Genomic DNA, 15,033 nt, shown 5'->3' with positions numbered 1-15,033 from the left:
AATGGTGGTGGGTGGGAGGGGTATAGTAAATGAGGATTTGGAGAGAAAAAAGAAGTTAATGAGAGGATGGATGGAGAAAGTTAATAAGGATAGGTAAGTGATAAAAGGGGAAGATTTTAATGCTAGGACAGGGACAGAAGGAGGGATAGAATATAATGAACAGGACGAAGGGGGTAGAAAGTCGAAAGATAAAGTAGTGAATAAGGGAGGTAAAGAGTTATTTAAGTTCATCAATGGAAGAGGGTGGGCAATAGCAAATGGGTGTGTGAGGCGGGATGAAGAAGGGGAATGGACATTTGTAGGGGGGAGGGGATGTTTAGTTATAGATCTAGTATTGATTGATTAAAGAATTAAATAAAGTATAGTGGAGTTGAGAGTAGAGGAAAGGATTGAATCGGATCATATGCCAGTTGTAGTTGGGGTAGTCAGGGGATCTAAAAGTTGGAGGAGCACGGCAGGAAGATGAGGGGGTATAAGAAGAGGAGTGTAGACGGAGGAGGGGGCACAGAAATGTGAGGAGGAATTTAGAAAGGGGGTTAGAGGAGAGGGAAGTGTAGAGGTGGAGTGGGAAAGTCTAAAGGAGAGGGTGAAAAAGGCTGTCGGGGAAACGAAGAAGGTAAGAGTGAGGAGCAAACAGGCATCAGGATGGTGGGATGAAGAGTGTAAGGGAAGGAAAAAAAGTCCGAGGGAGTCCTTGCAGAAGTTTAGAGACGGGAAAATAGACAGGGAAGTGTACTGTGAGGAAAAGAGGAAATATAGTAGACTGTGTGAAGCAAAAAAGAAAAAGGAAAAAGAAAAATGGGAAACTGGCGTAGGAAGTCTAAGGACAGAAGGACAAATCTGAAGGGATGATAAACGAAGGGAGAAAGAAAAGAAAGGGGATAAATAAAAACAAATGGATGGAGGAATGGGATTTACATTGTAGAGAAGTTTTGGGAGGTGTGAGAGAAAGGAGAAGTAGAGAAGATAATAGTGGAGAGGAGGAGTCAGCGGGAGAGCAGAAGGGGGATATTACTTTACGGGAGGTCGAAGAAATCGTGAAAAAGTTCAAAGATAATAAAGGGGCGATGGGGGAGGATGGGATCCCTAATGAAGCTTGAAAGTATGGGGGTGCAGAAATGACAATGGAGTTGTGGGGAGTTTGCCAGAGGGTATGAAGAGGAGAAGGGCGGCCAGAGGACTGGAAAGAAGGGGTGGTGGTACCAATAGTGAAAAAGGGGGAAGGGAAAAGTGTAGAAGAATATAGCGGAGTTACGTTAACACAGACGGCGTATAAAATATATGTGGGAATACTGGAAAAAAAGTTAAAGGAAGAGGTTGAGAGTAAAAAGTTATTGCCGGAAAATCAGGCGGGATTTAGAGCAGGAAGGGGAACGATAGATAAAATATGTGTGCTAAATTATCTGATAAATAGGGAAATTGCTAAAAATAAAGGAAAAATGATAATAATGTATGTGGATTTCAAGGCGGCTTTTGACTCGGTCCACCACGGTAAATTAGTGGAAGACATGAGGAAGAGAGGGGTGAGGGAAGGATTGGTAAGAAGATGCGAGGAGGTGCTAAAAGAAACGTGGGGAAGGGTCAGAGTGGGGAAAGAAATGGGGAAAAATTTTGGACGGAAAAGGGAGTAAAGCAGGGCTGCCCACTGAGTCCCTTGTTATTCGTACTGTTTCTAGCGGACTTGGAGGACGAACTAGAGAAAGGGAGGTGGGGCGGAATAGATTTATCGTTGGGGGGGGGGGAGAAGGTATATGCATTGGCGTATGCAGATGACATGGCGTTGTTGGCAAAGCATGAGGATGATATGAGGTGGAGGTGGAGAGAAGATGGGAGATGGGTGCAATGAGAGGAGAGGATTTAGTAAAAGTAGAAAGAAGGAGGCAGGAGGAAGAGCGATGGGAAGGAATTGTAGGTTCGAGAAGCAACAAGGAATGTAAGTTTGTTAAGGGAAAGGGAGTGCCAGAATATCTTAAAAAAGGGTGGAGTGAAGAAAGGTGGGGAAGGATAGCAAAAAATAGACTAGGAGATGAACTGATGGGATATAGGTATTGAGAGAATAGAGAAAATAAGTTGTGCGGTATATGTGGGATGGAGGAGGAGACATGGGAACATGCGTGGGAAGGATTCTCGAGGCTAGTCATTGAAAGAGGCTGGCAAGAGATGAGAGGGGAAGATTTGGGGGAGAAGGGACAAGGAGAAAGATGGATGAAAATAATAGAGAAGTTAAGAGGGGGTCTGGGAGAAAAAGCAGATTAATAAGGAAAGTAGAAAAGTGTACCGGTAACGGAGGTCCTTGGCTGGAGTGTGAAAGATGCAGGTGTGAGTGAAGAGATAGCGGTTTTTTATTTTTATTTATTTTTTTATTTTTTTTCCCGCTGTGAGGGTGTGAGAATCTGAGTGTGAGAGAGTGAAGAGGGAGAATGGAAGAGAAAGAGGAGGCAAAAGAAGGGGAAAAAATGTAAAACAAAATTGTAAATAGTTTGTAAGTATAGAGTATACGTGTAGTAGTAGGTTAAGAGTGGTTATGTAAGCGGAACGCGGGTCCGCAGATGTACCCCTCAAATTATGGGAGCAAATAAACATCTTATTATTATTATATATGTATATAATCAAAGTCACGTGAGCGCGGACAGTTAGCAGTAATTTCAATTGTTGTGAAGATGGAAAATTATAGTGACAATTATTGACACAACAATGGGTAGATGCCTTTCTTGTAATACAAAAAAAAAGATTGTGGATGATCATTTTACAAGTGAGTATACAACGCTGAAGCGTTCTGCAAATGAGAACTTGTAGAGGTTATATCAGAATACGAATTATATTTATATTTAACGAGTATTATAGCGTACGAATCGTGTAAGTGAAAATTCACTATATTTAAATTATAAACCGACTTATTATAAATGAAATTGAGACTTCAGGTATTATTGACTCTGTGACTAAATTATAATTTTTCGATATGATCTAATTCAAAACGTTTTTTACATGTCTTAAGCTCCACTTTGATGATCAATGGATGGTGATTCCCTAACGGTTGAATTGGTGTTATACAAATTTTTGAATAATCCATATGGAATGCAGCCCACCATAGGATAAAGGATAATGGACGGTAACTTCACAGAATTGAAGACGGCTTTTGAACATCACGAAAAATTACGCTTAAATACAAATTTTCACCATATTAGTAAATGACCTTTTCCATCATATAATTGTAAATAATAATTTACTTTCGAAGAAATGATTTGTTCTTCATTCAACGTATCAAACATTATTTTACACGTCGAAAACTTGTTTTTGTGTGACGAATATGTCGTTCGATCTAAATAGTTTATATTACGCAATTCAAATCTGGCGCACTTTTTGTGACAACTTTCCCTACAAGGTAGCGCAAATTCAGCTGCTCAATTGGATTCACAAGCTTAGACGTACCGTATGCGGTAATATTCAATCCAGTGTAGTTATATATCAGTGAAATAAACTAATCGGTTTGAATTTGAGTGAGCTATCTCTCTCGGCTGAACCCCCACCACCGCAGCAAGCCTTCCAGTTATATTAGAGTTCAGTGAAACGTAGTTTATGATATATTTATATTCAGCTACTCTCGTAAATTCCAGAGTTTCAGTTGTTTCTCGAATATTACAGAATGATCGCATTATATTATCTCATCTACAGTAGACTGTATAGTTGCACGCTCTCGAGCTGTAGGAGCGTAAAATTCTCGGAAAAACGCAACTGTACAGCGTCCATTCCTATGGCTCGCCGACTCCGCCTCTCGACCAATCGTGTGTACATCGCTCGGACGCGCGGAATTCAAACACATAAACTTTCACGCACAAAAAATGAATATGTTTTTCTTCAAATTTGGTAAAGTTTGTATGTACGTACCGACTTGAAGATGGAGTAAATTGAAGATCTATTGCAGATATTTCACAAAAATAGAGATCTATATGAGACACAAGTAACGATAAAAAAGTATTTTATCGCTAAAATGTTAAACCAAAATCTGTAAGTACTAATCCAACTTTTATTCTGACAATTTTTTTTCTTTAATTTTCAAAATCTTCGTAGTGTAAGATTGTTTGTTTATTTATCTTAAATATTAAGCTTTTCCGTGATAACTTTGTTTTTCAGTCTTCTCAGAACTGCCATTTCAGATTTTGAAATGATTTCGTTTTGTTCAAAAAAATCGATGGAACAATTCGCTCCTAACTCGGCATCTTTTGGAGTCACAGAAGCATTGTCCAATGACGTTACCCTTAGCCTCTAAAAATATCAATTAAAGGCATATTCAATAATTCATCTAATACTCGTATCAATCGTACTAATTATTATAAACATTTTTATCAGGACAAATTCGAGGTATCATATTTTTATAAAAGTATATTTCTCACCTACTGAATCATGGTCAATATTGTTATTTCGATCGCGAATGGTTGATATGATTTCTTCGATTGAAGGCTCCACCAAAAGTAAATTATCACCGATACTTAGCCAATTTGCAGTTATTTCTGTGGCTGCTGACTCGTAGTCAGTTACTCGCCGAAGAATGTGTAAAACTGATTCTGTATTCACTTCTGATGAGGATTCTGTATTGGTAATAGATGATTTCTCTGGCAATAGTGCCTTCCAGCACATGGATATCGTGACAGGTGAGACTTCGTCCCATGCTTCGCTCACCCAAAAACATTTTTCATATTGAGAGATTTCAAGTGGGTTGAAAACTGAAAAATTATTCTCTTGGCTATTCGAAGTGGATGATAAGAGTAAGCATCTGTATTTCTTTTTTATTACTATAATTCCCTGATCCATTGGTGCTAAAAAATCCGACGTAAATTTCTCGGCCGATGTAGTGCCTGCAGAAAGTTTTCCATCGACTGAAAATTGTCGAATCTGGAAACTTGATTTCCACCCACTTAGCCAGCCATCACTTGCATAAAATTTGTCTGTATCCCCAATCTGGGCGTGGAACTCAACGGCTGTTACCGTAACACACAATATTCACAAGTCATCCAATATATTTATATTTCAACTACATTATATTAACATTACTGTACTATTCTTGAAACGAACGTGATATCTGTCAGCAAGATGAAATAAAAATCCACCGACAAGGGAAGAATATCGGATAACTGGACATAGAAATACAAACGCGAGAAACTTCCTAAAACTTTTTTACACACTTTCTATAAAAAGAGAAAATATATCGGTTCATGAACAAAACAATAATGATACTTACCTTTCAAAATGGGACCAAAAACTGGAAATCATGTAGCCCTCATTTTCTTCATTAGGAGTTGATTGATTTGTTTGTTTTTTTGGCCACTTACTACAACACTCTTTAATCTCAGGTCGATTTTTAAGCTATTTCCTTAGCGTGGACGGATCCAGTTGGTATTCAAGTGCAATAGCTGATATAGAACGGCCTTCCACGTTTTTGATTAAATTTAATTTTTCTTGTACCGTCAGATGAGTAGACTTTCTTTTATGACCACACTTGCCAGTATTCCTATTGCCCGTTTTCTCATTAGCTAGTTCAACAGCCTCTATAGCTCAGGTCATAGGCTTCTAGATGATCTTAACTTCATATAATGATTCACTAATTCACAAACACTATCGTAAAACCAAGAATTAGGTATTCGAATTTCAGATATCTAGTATGTGCGATTAAATCGGACATGTACGAACACGTGAGACGGTTCTAACTGTAGTGTAGTGGGGGTCGTGTGGGTAAGCGCGGTAGTGGTAGAGCGCTCGCTGACTAGTGAGAGTCGGTGTGAGGGAAATGTGCAACTATACAAGGTGCAACTATACAGAGTCTACCGCATTGTGCAACTTTGCAGCAACAAGGTCCATTCAGCGTTAGTATTACGAAGTGCACGAAGCCATGTCGAAAAACCATGTTGCAGCTGTATGACAGGCAGGTTGCTCTTGGATATCGAGTTCCAATATGGCCCGTCGATGCAAATGCCATGCCATTGCCACATCGCATTAATTTTGACATGTGGACTGATCATGTAGAATGTTACCCCGGTAGGTTTAGTAAATAACGGTTTACTCGGTATTTCTGAAACTGATAGCGCAGCGATTAACCTTCACTTTCTTACACTGGGAGGTAGCATTTTTTCTTGACAAATATTAGTGTTTTTTCGAAAAAATGATGACAAATAACCGCCAGACAACTCGTCAACGTTAGTGTAAGTCTCGTCGATAGGGACAAATTTGGCTACTCGCGGTGTTATTCGTACTCGCGTCCGGTTGCTATATTGTCTGAATCAATTCTTCTAGGAATACATTTCCTGGCCTTAGTATCGAATCAAATAAAAACGTTTTTAGATATTCTTGTTTCGCATTGCGTGAAAAATTTTGCTGACTGCGGCATTTTCACATTAGTACTATATATTATAGCCTTCGGATCACGTGAGAAAAAAATAGTTAAATTTTACTCACTAGGAGAGTAAGGAGGCTCGAGGTAGCGAATCGGGTTGTTCTTGCACGTGGTGAAAGGTGAAAGCCCCTGATTTAGCGTGGTTTTTGGTTTTTAATCCAATGAGTTGCTAAGATCTCACGATTTGAAATTTTTTGGCGGGTTTCGGCTCGCGCTTATAAGTACGTGCAATACGGTGGTTCAGAAATGGGTCTTTTTTTATACTTCGCTCTTCTCCAGGATTCACGCACTTTTTCACTAAAAAATAGCTCAAGCGAAAGGGCTCGCGAAAGTTTTTTACTACTGCCGCAACGACGTTGAAATTTCGAAAAAAGGGTATTTATGAGAATTTCAAAATTGAGATATCCTGAAATACTTCGGTGGTTATGGTCCGAATGACGTTACAAAAGTCTTTGTAAAACTTAAGATCGGTGTATTTTTTTTAATACTGCGGAATTTGTGTTGAAATTCGAAAAAAATTAATTTTCCTAATTTTTTAATATTAAAAGATTTCGCAATTCTTTTGATAATAATTTGATGAGGTAGTAATTAATAGTGGCTCACATTCCTCCTGTTTCATTTTAGCTCTTGTTCACCATAAAGCAACAATAGAAATCAAAAACGGTGACATATTCTAATATTTGACAGTTAGAAAAATTAGTCTTTACGAATTTAAAAAAAATGTCACTAAAAAAATCGCATCTATGTCAAGTTTTACAAAAACTTTCGTTTCGTCGTACAAAACGTAGCCCCCGAATTTTGAACTTGTCGATAGTAGCCTCTTTTCGAAAATTCGACGTCATTGAGGCAGTAGTCAAATTTGTTTGACTGCCTAGCCCTTTCGCGTGAGCGAGTTTTTTTACCGTTTCTGAAACGCCCTACTCCACATACTCTAAGCACGAGCCGAAACCTGCCCGAGAATGCAAAAATTTCAAACCGCAATATATCAGCAACCAAGACCTATTGGATTAAAAATAAAAAACCATATTAAATTGGGGGTTTTCACCTTTCACCACATGCAAGTACAAACCGATTGACGACATCGAGTCTCCCTAATCTCTTTGTAAGTTGATAAGGAGTAACTATAGCACCTTCTTAAAAGATAAAACTTCATGAGAAATTAAAGGAAAATTTTGCAGGCAGATCGTTCACAGTCAAGTGAGATGCCGGATTCACTGATATGTGTTACAAAAAATGACAAAATTAATCTCTTAATGTATAAATTATAGACGGAAATTAATGTAGGTCGCAATGCAGCTTAATTGCTAAGTCAAACCTCATATGTCCAAACAGGACTAATTTCCATTGCTCTGAATTTTTTAAGGTTAAAAATTTCAAAGTTTAATGCTTATACGTGCAAAGAGTTAAAATTTCGGCTTGTGATGACTCTCAAAAAATTACAAATTATGATTTAAAGGATATTATATGAAGTTGATTGTAGGTGGTTTCTTACCTTGCCCAGAAGATCTGCTGCATTGAAAGCGGCCATCAAAATCACCGGCATCCACGATTCAAACTTGCAGGATATAATTTCTGAAACTATTCCTGGGTAGAGGCAGAGCGTGACAAAGTAAGCAACTCCTATGCTTGTCATGTATGGAAAGATTAATTTTGCAACTTCTAGTCGTGCCAATAGACCTCCTAAAAGATTTATAAATTGTGCCCATTACAATGATGATAAATATCAGAACAAAAAACGTTATTTGAGATGTGTGTCAAGTAGAGCAGAAAGCACTAGCAATTGTTGTAAACTCATTCATTTATGATGGGTATTGTGAAAACAGGACGGTGTATTGTAAACTTGTCTATTTGAAATGTATTAACTGATGATCATCCATTCTAGTTTTAGGACACGCGTATGCTGGCCATAATTAATTCACTATTGAGCAAAGAGCTTAAGATCTACAGACAGTTGATTTCTGAATTTCAGAGATTCCACCGCTGTCAGCGAACCGGAGCTGCAATTAGAGTATCCGTAACAACGATTTGACTTACATTTCCTAAAAATATAATACGGTGTGATTTTTTACTAGCCCACAGTAAACATGCCTTTCCTGAATTAGACCCTGGTGCTGTAACTCGAGAGTTTCCGGTGGAAAGGGGAACGGCCATTTCTACCTAGATCTACCACGAAGGTATATCATTATATGGTTCATTATGGCATTGGCTAGCACTTACTCTTAATTCCAGACCATGGCCTGTTGTTTCGGGTTCCGCAGGTTCCGCGGGCACGAACGACGATATCTTCAACCTTGTAGGTTGGACCAGCACTGTTGGAAGGATTTCCAGATGGTGCGCCGGGCTCGTAGACCGGATTGCTGAATGAAAAGGCTGAATACTGTCCTGTAGATATGTGAACGATGTACGGTGTAAATTAGAATGCATTTGAATGCAAGTTAATATAGAGTTGCACTTAAGCCTTTGCGGCATTATATAAGACACTTTTTTGTGAATCGGGTATTCAAGACTTCCATTCAATTTTTGAGATACGCTATCATTATTTTTTGCATAATTGGACTTTTAAGATGTCGAGTGTATACTCGTACATTGTATAGTATACAGTACGAATACAGTGAGCGCTACAAATAAATAAAGTGTTGAGAATTGCCTGTTTTTATAGAATAAATGTAATTGTGGGAAGGTTATGGGGACTAAAAAAGTGGAACTTGGTAATCTTAGGTTTTTGTGGTTACTACGAACGAATCTGATGTACAAATTTCAAAATTAAAGATCGCATATCCAACATGGCGAATTGAAAATATAAAAATTGATCCTATTCGCTTGAAATTTGTTACTCGGGGATTTCAGGATCGTATTTGATGAGCGAAGAAACACCTAAGTGTGCATTTTCAAGCCATTGCGATTACTTTTACATTTTCAGTCCACCGTATTAGATCCGCGATTTTTAATTTAGAAAATTCCTCAGATGTGACTCCGTTTTTGAAATCAGTGACCTCGAGAATCCTTGTATACCCCGTTTCAAAGAATTTGACTGCAAGGAAATAATGACGCTTCAAAGGGTTAAAGTACTAATAAAAATAATTCAATAAAATTTACGGTGGCATTTTTAACAGAATGAAACTTCATTTCATGTTTTAAAGAAGAACGCACCGAAATAAAATTGATCATTTATAATTCCACAAGGTAAATGAAGCTGTATATAATAAAAAATGGTTTTAGATTGGCACTTTTCGAAAAAGTGCTCCAGATTTCAAATGGGCAATTTTTTAATTTCGCGAGATTTGAATTCTTTCTCTTATTTTTTAAACGATAAATCCATGAATTTTCATAAAGCCAGAAATAAAAATCTCTAGGAAAAATTAATAAAAACGAAATCGTTTCCTGTCACTTGCGCGTTAAATAAGGGGTTGAAATTCAGTAAAAATATGGAGCACATTTTGTTAAGGCTCGGCTGCTGGTGAAGTTCAAGGTCAATCTGAAGACAAGGTATTCTTGACCTTTTTCTTGAAGCTAGTTTCGAATAATTTTGTTGCATAAAAGAACTGGAGCTGATGAGAGCAAGCATTTAGAATTAAAAAATGCTGTTACATCTTCCATTAGGCCTTGTACTAGAAATTTTTTAATCAGAACCGACTATTATGCCTTACTCTGCTAATATTTCCAAAAGATATTTCACTGATTATTATTTATTTGAAATAGTTGAATAATAAAGTACCGGTTTTCGAAAAGCTTACATCGCGATGAGACGTCATCATTTTCACTGTATATTAGTTAGTTCATCACACGAAGTGATATCATTTTATGAAATACTTATTATACTGTGCACGAACCGTTACTCGCAGCATCGACGTTTTCGGCGGCAGCAGAGTCGGTAGCCAGGGGGCTGGTTTGGAGTTTCAGAACGCCATACTGACCTTTCGATGGATCTCCGACGTGGTCCAAAGGATCCATCTGCCGCAAAAAACAGAGTTCGTACAGCCAGTTGCATCTGCTGAGGGTACGGATTGCCGTGTAAGTGTTGTAAAAGAATAATTTGTCGCGTTTAATTACAAATTTGTTGAAACAAAATTCGGGAAGTCAACATATTATTTCTTTATAGCAGTTCTGACAAAGTACTTATTGTTAGTTTGGACTCCTAAGAATTTCATTTGAAATCGATAAAACATCTTATGAAATTCTAGAAGATCTTGTGAGGATTTTTCGATACACCTACTTCGGATCATTTCTCGTTAAGTTTCTTCTTGAGATTTCTTAGTTGACAGGACGAAATACGTCAGAGACAGGAGAACTCTGAAAAGTTCCCTAAAATATCATATCATGAATAGTGATGAAATGATCGTGAAACTTCTGAAATCAGTGGGCGCGTAAAACGTGGCGTACAGCCGAACCATTTACCGACCATTACATACAGCCTTTAACATAAACTAAACGTGAAAATAACAAATGACACAGAATTAACGTAGGAAAATATTCCAAATTTTTTTTTGATTCTTGCATGAATAACACCAGGAAATGTATTCCTGCATAAGTCGTAATTAAATTACAGGAATAGATTTCTTGGCATTATTGTTGCGTGAAACAAACCTTGTTTCGGATATTTGTAGTCTGCAGTTTTTTTTTTCATCAGTGATGCGTAAACGTGCAGGGTAATAGTTAAAGTGATTAAAATTTTACTCGGTCAGTAAAAATTCACAATAGCAACCTCTTAAACGTGAATGTGACACAGCCGTAGACTGCAATGTTCATCGAAGAGTTGACCGAAGCAGATATGAGTTGAGAGATCACCAATGCTCTTAAGAACCCGGTCCACGAAATTACGTACCCGCGTGGAACAATATGAATAGAATAGTAGCACGACATTATCCTACCGTGGGTACCGGTCGGTACACAGAATATCGATAGAGATATCGATTTTAAAATGTGATGCGTGATATATATGTGCTACCATAGCGTAGCATTCCCCTTGGGGAAACAATTACCCAAATCCAAATTTCTTATGTGTTTACATCCTGACACACTATGGCAGCACATTGCATCATGCATCACATTTTAAAATCGATATCTCTGTTGATGTTCTGTGTACCGACGGGCTCGCAGGTTTCGGATAATCTCTGATCGATGACGTTCAAGCAACCAGCTGAATAGGCATTTTAAGCTTACCGTCACTACGTGAGCGCTTCACTAATGAAAGTACTAACGTTACCGATCTGATTAACATTGACTTTGAAGGTCTCGAGTGTGTATCAACTTTTGTGTATGCGTGCCTGCCTGCATGCGTGTATCCAATATCCTGATGATTGTACAGCAAAGTCCTCAATATCCTGAGAATGAATTGACAGAGTTTCACGATCGGTCTCAATTGAAGCAGCTTTTCTTAGCTTAGAACTCAATCAATTTTGGATTTCATCAGTCGAGTTATTCGAATAATAAAATTATATCCTGAGAATAGATTAACGAGTTATTTGAATAACAAAATTTAAAAAACAAAAGATCTAATTTTCATTTTTGAGTTTTTTATGGGTTCAAAACGGAAACGAGTGGGAAATTCTTATTGTTAGTCTGGCCCATCTGGATTAGCTAATTCAATCTTTTTTTCGTTGAAGGGTTAACAGAACATATTTGTCTCCAACCCTGGTAGTGTCAAGTGGAGTAGACTATTTTTTATTTTTGGCTGATTTCTCACATATATACGATAGATTTGATTTAACAAATGATTAAAACTCATGCTAGAGTCCTTGAAATTCTTTAAGAAAAAAGGCTCGACAAAAATTAACTCGGACGATGTAGACAATCTGATGTATAAAATCGAACGAATTAAACTAACATTAGTATAATGTATCTCCTATTGAAGGATAAATCGCGACTGCCAAAATATTTTAAATTCGCTCTAGCTCCTTTTTTAGTTTCTTCTGATTCATGTGCATTCCCCTCTGATTTGGTGTATAACGAAAGTGATTCTTACGGCATTTTATATTATCATTGAATTATTCCTAATGAATTCTAGATGAGGGTTCCTTGAGTTCCAGCGTGAATTCACAAAATATTGACCAGGCCGGTCTCTTTAATAATCAGGGATATTCATTGATAATGCGATTAATACCTGATTTACGTAAAATTCTTTATTTACTCACCAAACCAACGTCCTCCGCGGGCTCTAAGGTTATTCTGTACCTTTCTTGGCACAGTGTGATATAAAACTGGACGAAATCTGTCTGCCGCACAACCTGATGTAGCACAAAGCACATCACTATTGTCAGGATGGATAAGACAAAGAACATTGATGTGTTACCACGTTCGTCGTTGACCAAGGATTTCGTTATTATACGGTTAGTTGACACCCAGAAACCAGCAGCACCTAGGTAAAACGAAGTTCACTTACGTCATTGTGATCATATTCAACACAGTCTACCAAGCAACCATTCCGAAATATTCCGAGTCGTTTTAATGACTGTGTTTTAATGGTAAATATTGTAAACATAAAGAAAATAGAAACACTTGGGGATGAACGTGAGATCCGATGACTTGAATGACAGTCGTTTGTGACAACGATAATTGTCAGCAAATTGTATCAACAACAAGTAACGACAAATCTATTTCAATAGTAGTGATTTGTTTTACTTACTTTCTCCAGCCATGACGGCTTGAGTATACCGACTTGGGAGCATTGAAGTATAACCGTAGAAACTCGACTGTTGAACTAAAAGAAAAATAAGATTGTTCTTAACATGGTTTCGTAGAAACTCGATTGCTGAAGTAAAAGGAAAATAAGATCGTATTTAACACGGTTCCCAATTCAGTATTTCAGAGATGTATTGTTACTCTCGTTTAGTCGAGAAATTTTTTACGCAAAAAATAATAACACAAACGCAGACCTTGCAGAAGATTATTGCAATTAAAATGTACACAAAAACTTGATTTCCAGGAGCAAAAGACCCTTTTGGGCTGAATTTTCTCGAATTTCTTCCAATAATGTCAATGCTTATAGGTATATTTACAGAACGTGAGCACAGGTATCTGATTCCTTGCTTGGGATATTTCCGCTTACCTGTACAACCCAAAGACACGACAGCGACGGCAACCAAGTTGATAGTGTATGATGCTTTAACGCCGAATAGTTCCCACCAGATTTCACAAATAACGACAAAGTTCAATGTCACAAAGGACACTAGGTACCCTGTTATTCCAATTTATAACGTTAAAAGTGATCGAATACAATATTATTCATGAATAAAAATAAGATGAAGAACAGTGAATCTCAGAATTCTCTCCGATGTCGGCAGAATTCTGAATTTCAGATTCGTAGTGTTACGTGTTCAATATATTATGGAATATTTGCATAATGCTGAAGTGCACATACATACCAAAGGTTATCCTGGTGTTCAGAGACAAAGTTTCAACCAATACGTTGTTTGCAAACACCGCGAAAAAGGCCATCGTTATATAAACCAATGACATGTCAAAAATGATTGTAGTTCCAGGATATCGCGCTTGAAAATAATCGACAGCGATCACAAAGCTGAAACAGAAGATTCACCCATTAAACCAATTCATTAGCTAACCATTGCAGGTATGTTTTGACAAAAATAAACCGTCTTTGACATGAGCTCTGCGGTATGCATTGCATGTATACATCAGGCGGGGCTCCAGAGACTTATAGGTATAACATGCGAGGATGTGTTAATTTTACGAAAATTGCAACATGGCGATTACTGTGGCGATAATGAGACTTTGATCAAGGAATGAGGATGCACGGAAATCCTAAACATTTTATTTTGCTATGACATATCAAATAAATAAATGATGAGTTACCTGTTGTACGGCAATAAGAATCCCGCACCTGCTAATACCAGGGCAAGATACACAAAGTTGCACTTGTCGACCGGAGGTGACAAATGAGCGAAACCATTTGTAAACTTGAATTCGTTCATACCGCGAGCTTTGCCCAGCTGAACGTATCCTCTGCTCAAATTTTCATCCATATTGTGTAGAATTGGCGAATGAAAGTAGCATGCGTTTCAACACATCCCTGAATAAACTGCGACAAGTTTGCTCAGTTGTTTTAATATGAAGTTTAGATACAATCTTCACAAGTTTCACTTGATAAGCAGTTTATTTCTTAATTATCTCACATAATACGTAATCTTAGTTAAGATTCTCTGGTGATATACGTCCGCCGTATTTCTGGCTGAATTATTTCCTGATCCACCCAGGCGCATGCTTCGGGAATAAGGGCATTGATTTCTGCGCATTTTATACCGCGCGCTGAATGCTGCGCGAGGCGCGCTGTGTCTTCTCAACGGCAAATCCCAGATTAGCCTATTGGAAGCATTGGTTGCCATTTTTTATTCATTAGTTCATTATTCCTACCGCTGAAAACAGCGTGAACCAATTTATCTGCAGTGTCCATACCACCAGGAGAATCTTCTAAACTTTTTCTACTATTGGTTGTTTCAGTATACCGATCGTATTACTCTGTCGTTATAACATTTATAATCGATCGAAACATTCGCTGTTCCATTTTCTGTACCGACGGTACGTGGTATTCCAGTTATTTCGACTGTAGGTAAGACCTGCAATTGACTTTATCAGTAGTTCAAAATGGTTTTAGATGTAATCGACGAAGTGGGATTTCGAATTTCAGTTTTGAC

The 15,033-nt window shown here is 37.8% G+C and overlaps 1 protein-coding gene across 5 annotated transcripts in view; it reads right to left on the bottom strand.

The window, feature by feature from the left end:
* Ent3 (equilibrative nucleoside transporter 3) overlaps positions 1–14,579 on the bottom strand; it is a 75,073-nt gene extending 60,494 nt beyond the window's left edge. For all 5 annotated transcript variants that reach the window (XR_011176379.1, XM_069133485.1, XM_046614046.2 and 2 more), the window contains exons 1-8: positions 14,195–14,579; positions 13,747–13,901; positions 13,431–13,559; positions 13,008–13,082; positions 12,517–12,740; positions 10,216–10,336; positions 8,603–8,767; positions 7,878–8,065 (exon numbers count right to left, since the gene is read on the bottom strand). Coding sequence is in view for 4 of the 5 variants with exons in the window: in XM_069133485.1 (XP_068989586.1) it covers positions 7,878–8,065; positions 8,603–8,767; positions 10,216–10,336; positions 12,517–12,740; positions 13,008–13,082; positions 13,431–13,559; positions 13,747–13,901; positions 14,195–14,364 (1,227 nt within the window). In the remaining variant the exon portion in view is untranslated. The remainder of the gene's footprint in view (positions 1–7,877; positions 8,066–8,602; positions 8,768–10,215; positions 10,337–12,516; positions 12,741–13,007; positions 13,083–13,430; positions 13,560–13,746; positions 13,902–14,194) is intronic.
* Positions 14,580–15,033: the final 454 nt, after the last annotated feature.

The sequence above is a fragment of the Neodiprion pinetum genome, chromosome 2 (genome assembly GCF_021155775.2).
Source record: "Neodiprion pinetum isolate iyNeoPine1 chromosome 2, iyNeoPine1.2, whole genome shotgun sequence".
NCBI classification, from domain to species: Eukaryota; Metazoa; Arthropoda; class Insecta; order Hymenoptera; family Diprionidae; genus Neodiprion; species Neodiprion pinetum.
Note: the sequence above shows the minus strand (reverse complement) of the source record. Positions and strands in the feature narration are given on the sequence as shown.